Source organism: Serinus canaria, chromosome 24 (genome assembly GCF_022539315.1).
Source record: "Serinus canaria isolate serCan28SL12 chromosome 24, serCan2020, whole genome shotgun sequence".
Taxonomy (NCBI): domain Eukaryota; kingdom Metazoa; phylum Chordata; class Aves; order Passeriformes; family Fringillidae; genus Serinus; species Serinus canaria.
The window spans coordinates 6,681,800-6,689,528 of NC_066337.1; the positions used below are offsets into that span (position 1 = coordinate 6,681,800).

Below are 7,729 nucleotides of genomic sequence, written 5' to 3' on the forward strand. Positions count from 1 at the left end.
CCCCGTGCCCACGCCCACAGCCCCGCCCTCGGCTCCATTCACGGCATTGGCTGCTGTTTGACCACACCTATGGCCCCACCCTCTGCTCCATTTATGGCATTGGCTGCTGTTTGACCACACCTATGGCCCCGCCCTCTGCTCCATTTATGGCATTGGGCCATAGCCACGCCCACAGCGCCATTCATGGCCTATCCGCTACCTGGCTACGCCCATCCGATACAACTCCATGTATGGCAGTGGCCACGCCCTTCTCCTCTCCCCGCCACGCTCAGGCCCCGCCCCTTCCGGCCGGCGCCGCAGTTTTGCGTCACAGCGCGATGGCGGCGCCGGGGCTGTCGAAGGCCGAGTACCTGCGGCGGTACCTGAGCGGCCCCGCCGAGCCCGCCCAGCCCCGCCGCCGCCGCAAGAAGAAGCCGCCGGGCGGCACCGGCAGAGGCGGGTGAGTCCCGGGGGCAGCAGGCGCGACCCTGTGCGCTGCCCGGCCTTGGGCGCCCCCCCGAGCGCAGCAATCCCCGCTCCGATCCTCCCTCCGAGCCCCGCGGCTGCCCCGCCGCAGATCCCCCGGTCCCCACGGGCCCTGACGGCCGCGCCTTTCCCCCCTGCCAGGATGCGGATCGTGGATGACGATGTGAGCTGGAACAGCATCGCCGCCGCCCCGGACAAGGAGGAGGAGGAGGAGGATGAAGGGGACATGCCTGTGGTGAGCGGGGAGTCCCGGCAGGCGCGCTCTCACACCCTCAGTCTGTTCTGGCGGTCACCTCGTGTCTCCCTTTGGAAAGAACTCGCTAGAGCGTCCCTGCCTGCCCTGTGCTGGGGCGGGTTCTGCCTCAGGGGTGGGCGGGAGCCCTGCAGGAAGGAGCAAGCTCCCTGCGGATCCAGCCCGCTCTCTGTGGGCCCGCACGGGGTTCTGTGCTCCAGAACAGCTGCTGGAGCAAGGCAGAGGCACTGGGATTGCTGCTGCCTGTGTAAGGAGTGGGAACGGTGCCTTTTGCTGAGCCCCTGGTGCTCGCTGGGTGTTTGCAGGTGGCAGAGTTCATTGATGAGCGCCCCGAGGAGGTGAAGCTCATGGAGGAATTCCGAACAAACTCCAAATGGAAGCTCCTGGGAGGTGAGAGCAGCCCCTTCCACCCTCTCTCCCTAATCCCTGGCTTCTCCAAACCATGAAGCAAGTTCAAAATAATCCTGGAGGTGCTGTAGGGCTGCTGGGCTGTGCAGAGCTCTAGTCATGGTGATTGCAATTGTTTTCCCTCAGATGAGGACTCGCAGAGTTCGGATGTTTCGGGATCCACCAAGTCTGCCACGAGGTATGGGGGCTCAGCCAGGAATTCTGCTCTCTGCTCATCTGGCTTTGTCTGCCTGGTTCTGTGCTTTGGTGGGAAATGTGGGCACTTCTTCCTGCTGGATAGCCCCTGCCTGGGGAGGGGCACTGGCAGCTCTGGGTGTTTGTGACATTGCCAGGGAGACTGGGGTGATGGTCCCTGTGAGTTTGATGGTGGAGACTTTCCCATTCCAGCTCTGCTGGGATCCAGGCTGCTCTGGAGGGTTTCTGGGGTCTGCTGGGGCTCAGGGCTGCAGCATCCCAGTGAATCCACGTTCACAAGCTGTTCCCAGCTCTGGGGTCCTGCTCTGTTTCCAGACAAACCAGGCAGGAAGGGAGCTCACTGTCACCTTCTCTGCCCTCGCAGGCGGCGGCGCCACGACTCCCCAGAGCCCTCAGCCCCAGCAGGGAAACACAACGGCTCCTTGGGGCCCTCTGCTCCCAGGCGGCAGCGGCACGACACCCCTGATGTGTCACCTCCCCGGAGACAGAGACACGACACCCCTGATGTGTCACCTCCCCGGAGACAGAGACACGACACCCCTGACCCATCCCCTCCCAGGAGACAGAGACATGACACCCCTGATGTGTCACCTCCCCGGAGACAGAGACACGACACCCCTGACCCATCCCCTCCCAGGAGACAGAGACATGACACCCCTAATGTGTCACCACCCAGGAGACAGCGACATGACACCCCTGACCCATCCCCTCCTAGGAGACAGAGACACGACACCCCTGACCCATCCCCTCCCCGGAGACAACGACATGACACCCCGGATCCGTCCCCTCCTAGGAGACGGCGTCATGACACGCCAGACTTGTCACCTCCCAAAAAGCAGCGTCGTGACACCCCAGATCTGTCCCCTCCCCGGCGGCGACAGCGTCACGATACCCCTGACCCATTCCCTCCCAGGCGACAGCGTCATGACACACCAGACCTGTCCCCTCCCAGGAGACAACGACACGACACGCCAGACTCGTCACCTCCCAGGAGACGACGTCCTGGCACCCCAGATCTGTCACCTCCCCGGCGGCGGCAGCGACATGACACCCCAGACTTGTCCTCTCCCAGGAGACAGCGACATGACACCCCAGACCTGTCCCCTCCCAGGAGACAGCGACATGACACCCCAGACTTGTCCCCTCCCAGGAGACAGCGACATGACACCCCAGACCTGTCCCCTCCCAGGAGACAGCGACATGACACCCCAGACCTGTCCCCTCCCAGGAGACAGCGTCAGGATTTGTCACCTCGCAGAGAGAAGCCGGGGTCCCCAAGTAGGAAGAAGAGCCGAACGAAAGGTGAGTGTCACACGCTGTGTCCCCCGTGTCCTGGGGACTCCCTGGGATCCACGCTGCCACAGGTGAGTGCTGTGGGCTGCTGCTCTGCTGGCACAGCTGGCAGTGGCAGTGTCTGTCTGTGTGGGAACAGCTGGGTGGTACTTGTACCCTCACTCTGATTTATCTCCTCCAGGACGGGCTTCTCCCACCCAGAGGGACCAGCAGAGGTCACGGAGCCCCCCGGAGCACTCCCCCCACCACCGGGATGCCAAGGTGTCTCTTTCCCTTCCCTTCCAGCTGTGGAAGCCCAGTGCTTGACAAACTGGGGGAGTTCTTGGCTCTAACAGGGCTGTCCCTGCCCTGTCCCTATGGTTTGGGTCACCCCTCGTTCTGGCTGCCCCTCAGCCAGCTGTACCTGGGATCTCTGTGCTCCCCAGGCTAGCACGATGTCATCCGGGGCCAAAGCGGGCCTGGTGTCGGCTGACGTGCTGCAGAGGGAGAAGCAGGAGCTGCGGAAGCACGAGAGGAGCACCAGGCACCTGGAAGGTGGGAGTGGGGAACACAGCCCGATCCCCAGCTCACTCCTCCTCTGCTCCGTGGGGCCCTGGCACTGGGATCCTGCTGGGAGCATCCCTGTGGAGCTGCAGCTGGACATGCTGCTGGAAGCCTTGGCCAGGGTCTCTGTTCCACATGGGAATTTCAGAGCAATGCCAGGGAAGTCATAGGGAGTGGCAAATGCTTCTCCTCTGCAAGTCTGAAGGAGCAGATGGATAGTGAGAGCTCAGGGTCTGTATGGGGCAGCAGGGAAAGCTTAGCACGAGCTGAGATCCTGCCTGGCTTTGGGTGGCAGGCTCTTGGGAAGATGAGGACAAGCAAAAGAGAAGTCACAGTTAGTCATTGAGTTGTCTGGAGGTGATAAAATGTCCCAAAATTGTGACTTGAGGCATGTGTCCCCCCAGAGGAATCCCGGAACGCTCAGACCGTGTTCCGAGACAAGTCCGGCCGCAAGAGGAACCTGGCCCAGGAGCAGCTGGAGCAGAGGCTGAAGGCTGAGGCAGAGGCCAAGAGAGAAGAGCAATATGCCAAGTGGGGAAAAGGGTGAGTAAGGGACTCCTCAGCACAGTCCTTGGGCCTCCCATCTCCTGCTGTTAGTTTGGGTCTGCTGCCAGACTGGTGTTGCATTTCCCTGTGCTCTGAGGCTGAGCCTGGACCAGCACATGTTCCATGTGTCTGAAAACCCCTACCTGTGCTGGAGGTGCTTGGGGAATGCTGCACAGGCAGTGGGAGTCGAGGGTGTGACCCCTCCTGCACATTGAAGGAGTCCCAAGGAGTGATGGCTGGGGTTTGGGTGACACGGTGTGTTTTCCAGGCTGGCCCAGGAGAGGCAGCAGCAGCAGAATGTGGAGGATGCAGTCAAGGAGATGCAGAAGCCCTTGGCCCGTTATATTGATGACCAGGACCTGGACCGAATGCTGAGGGAGCAGGAGAGGGAAGGAGACCCCATGGCTGCTCTCATCAAGAAGAGGAAGGCCAAGGAGAACAAGGAGAAAGGTTTGCCTCTGGAACACACCTGTGTGTGGTTTAAGGTGTCAGCAGTGCAGAAATGCAGCTGTTGCTCAGAGAACAGCCAAGGGCACTTCTGGACCCTCTGGAGTTACTGGCCTGTTACCAGTAACAGTTGCATGAGTTGATAGCTGGGAGAGCAGGGCCTGCTGACTGAAAACTCAGCACTTTGTCACAGTGAGCCCTTGGCAGCCGTGGCTGGCTGCCAGGAGCCTGTGCTCTCTACCTGTACCCACCTGCAGACACCTCCTGGGTGCGTGAGGATGTGACCACCTGGCTGTGCTGAAAACAGCTCCTCTGCTCTTTGTGTTCTAGAAAAACCCAGGTACAAGGGACCAGCACCTCCACTCAACAGGTTCAACATCTGGCCCGGGCATCGCTGGGACGGTGTGGACAGGTACTTGTTCCTGTTGGAATAACAGTGAACTGAAAGGAGTCCTGCTTCAGGGCATTGCCAGTTCTGGGGAGTGAGGGTGTTGGCAGCTGGGAGGCTGAATGGGTTCAGTTACTAATGGGTGATGGGACAGCTGGGACAAAGGAGGTGAGGCATCAGCTCTTGGTAACCACAGGTCCAGGTGGAGACTGAGCCAGAGTAAATTGCTGGAAAGGTTGCAGTGGTCAGGAGAGCTGGTGGCCAGCAGCTGCTGTCACTGGGTGTCCCCTGCAGGTCCAACGGGTTCGAGCAGCAGCGCTTCGCCCGCATTGCCAACAAGAAGGCAGTGCAGGAGCTGGCCTACAAGTGGAGCGTGGAGGACATGTAGGGAGAGCTCCTGCAGTGCCCCACAGGCACCACCTGCTGCCACAGCCCTGAGGAATGGCCTGCTCTCCCTGCTGCAAGGCCTGTGCTCGGCGTTCAGCAGCACACTGGGCCATCTTCTGAGAGGCAAGGCTGGATCTCCCTGGCAGCCAGAGCCTCCAGCTCCGTGGGGAGGACACTGGTTTCTTGTTTGTTTTCTAACAAACTTCTGTTCTATGCCAAATGACTTCTGAGGGCAGTTCCCAAGTCTTCAGGTGTCCTAAATCTCAGGTGAAAATCTGAATGCTTGGGCTTGGGAGAGTTCCCCTCATGCCGTGGGTCAGTCTGCTCCAGAACTCAGGTTAAGTGGAACTTCTGAACTTTTGTCAAGTTTATGCAGTTATTTTGCCATGTGGATCCCAGAGTCACCCACATGCAGGAAAGTTCAAACTCAGCTTCTCCTGACCCTGTCCAAGCAGGAAGCTGAGCAGGGAATGCTCTGGCACTGGAAGAGCGACCTGCAGTGCTGCATTGGGCAGCAAGATCTTCAGGAGCCTCTGCAGTTCTGCAGGGCTCCATTTCTAGTGGAAATAAATGTGTGGAGAATTAGGACTTAAGGCCTGGAATTGTTTCCCTCACAGTTTGGAGCAGCTGCTCCCCCCAGACCCCTCTGGATTTGGGGCTGATCTCAGCACTTGGCTCGCTCTGGTGGGAGGTGTAACAACCTGTAACAACCCTCTCCTGTGATCAGATTTGTCAGTCTCAGAGCTTCCCTTAATCCCTGTGTGCCAGAAAGCACTTGTGGAAATAAATACAGTTGTTCTTGCTGAGGTCCCAGGCAGCAGGGATGAATGCAGGCAGCAGTTTCCATGGAGATGCCTTGGCTGCAGCAGTGGGCAGGGCAGGGCAGGATCGCTGTTTCCAGGGATTCTCCAGCACTGGGAGGGCCGTGGGTGGGAGGGACAGCAGCACAGTCTGCTCTGGAGTGCCAGACTCGTGGGACTTCCCTGCTTTTCATCCCTCTGTCACATTTCCAGCAGCCCTGGAATTGGTGTGTTCACCTGTAAATAAACCCTTTTTTTTTTTTTTTTTACTCGATTCTGCGTGCTGGTGCTTTTTCCAAGGCAGCTGAACCATTCCCAGCCCTGCTGCACCTGCTGGGCAGGAGATGGTTTGGGATCAGGGGGTGATGGTGTGAGGTGGCAGCACATTTCCAGACAGGTGCTTCCAGTTGTGCTTCCCCCTTCTGTCACCGAGGCCCTGTTCCATTTCCCCTGTAACCTGAGGCAGCTGCAGCCTCCACAAGTGCAGTTCCACTTGACACATTCGTTTTTGCTCTCACTTAATCTGAGTGCTGCTGGAGATGTGAAGAACCTGCTGTGGAATGATTGGATTCGCCCTGGTGAGCAGAGCTGGATGCTGGTACCTTCCCCACCTGCCTGGTGACAGTGGCTGCTCTTGCAGAGCCACAGCTGCCAGCAGCTGCCTCGTGCCACTCTTGGGACTGGAGGCTGCTCTTAAGGAGGCAAAGCACTTTTAAATGCTGGTACTGAACAAAATGTGCTTAGGACCTGAAAATGGCATCAGGTTCTGCTCTTGCAGCTGATTTGGAAGGCTGGGGTTTTAAAATTTTAGAGGTACTACCCTGGGGACCTCCTCGCTCATCACAATGCTGGATTTATACATCTGTTACCTGTTTGCTACCAGATACTGTATTTTTAAGAGATATCCGTGAGGAAAGGGGGGCTCACGTGGTGAACACCTCCCTCCCAATCCCATCCTGTGTGCTGCCTGGGGAGAAGGACGCTGGGTTTGTCCCTGTGCCCTTGTTCTGCATCCCACATCCCCTGTCCCATCTGTGGCCTTGTCTGAGCAGTTCTGGCAGCAGAGCAATTGGCAAACGCTGTGGGATCCTCTGGGACGAGCTGGGTGATGGAGATGGAGCAGTGACACTGGGACTGGATCTCTTCATTAGTGGTTCTGGAAGGGCAGAGCCCTGGTCTTGGCATCGAGCAGCAACTTTGATTAGCTTTAACCCAAAAAAATGAATATTAAAATCTTAATTTAATTTAAACCACTGTCATTCACAGTCATGGCAAACAGCAAGCAGAGTAATTATTATGCAAATAAGACAGATAGAAAAATGATTAATAATTGCGCAAATTAAAAATTATTGTAAACATCCTGTGAGTGGTGATAAGTCGGGGAGGAGCGAGCGGGGGAGGCAGCGGGGCTCAGCCACCTCCTGCATCCCGATTTCCTCATTAGCAGGAGCAGCAAACGAGGAGCCCAGGGCTGCCTGGGGGAGCAGGGCCAGCCTGGGGATCTGCTCCAGCTCGTCTTTACCGTGAGGAAAGCTGGGTTTAACCATTTCCCCCTTCCCGGGGTGCCCGTGCTCCGGGCACTGCCTGTGTGTCCCTCTGCAGCCTGCCAGGGGATGCCAGCACTGCTCCCCAGGCTGCTAATGACCCTGGGAGCTGCCCCCGACCATTACCAGCTGATGTGTCCGGTGTTTCTAACTGCACAGCCGTATTTTCCCCATTTTCCTTTTGTGCTTATTCCAGGGAGCAGGATCATTCCAGTCCCAGGCTCTCGCTGGCTCCTGGCCTTCCAGGGGCACCGCTCGCGTCAAGGACGAGCAATTAAACCCGGCCTCGCACAGCATAATTAGATTTTTGTTGATGAGCTCGTGGTAATGTGTTTAGTTTAGATTAAGAGCTTAATTCCTGGGGTGTGGCACCACCTGTCCCTGGGAGCCCACGGGAGCGGGGCTGGTCCTGGGAGGGGACCCTTGGCCACCACCCCTGCCTGTGTGTCACCTGTTCCCA

The 7,729-nt window shown here is 58.2% G+C and overlaps 1 protein-coding gene across 1 annotated transcript; it reads left to right on the forward strand.

Moving 5' to 3' along the window:
• The first annotated feature begins 283 nt into the window (after positions 1–283).
• Positions 284–5,992, forward strand: BUD13 (BUD13 homolog). The gene is made up of 11 exons (XM_030233072.2): positions 284–439; positions 607–700; positions 1,024–1,108; positions 1,253–1,304; positions 1,686–2,623; positions 2,796–2,875; positions 3,040–3,148; positions 3,562–3,700; positions 3,972–4,153; positions 4,481–4,562; positions 4,833–5,992. The coding sequence occupies exons 1-11, from the start codon at positions 318–320 to the stop codon at positions 4,924–4,926; spliced, it is 1,977 nt and encodes a 658-aa protein (XP_030088932.2). The 5' UTR covers positions 284–317; the 3' UTR covers positions 4,927–5,992.
• The last annotated feature ends 1,737 nt before the right edge of the window (positions 5,993–7,729 follow it).

What these genes read in the sequence shown, in the direction of transcription:
- BUD13 (XM_030233072.2), top strand. Translation starts at nt 318, where the DNA reads ATGGCGGCGCCGGGGCTGTCGAAGGCCGAGTACCTGCGGCGGTACCTG. An exon ending in TCCACCAAGTCTGCCACGAG is followed by an intron (nt 1,305 to 1,685) that starts GTATGGGGGCTC and finishes CTGCCCTCGCAG; the next exon opens with GCGGCGGCGCCACGACTCCC. An exon ending in GAGCACCAGGCACCTGGAAG is followed by an intron (nt 3,149 to 3,561) that starts GTGGGAGTGGGG and finishes GTGTCCCCCCAG; the next exon opens with AGGAATCCCGGAACGCTCAG.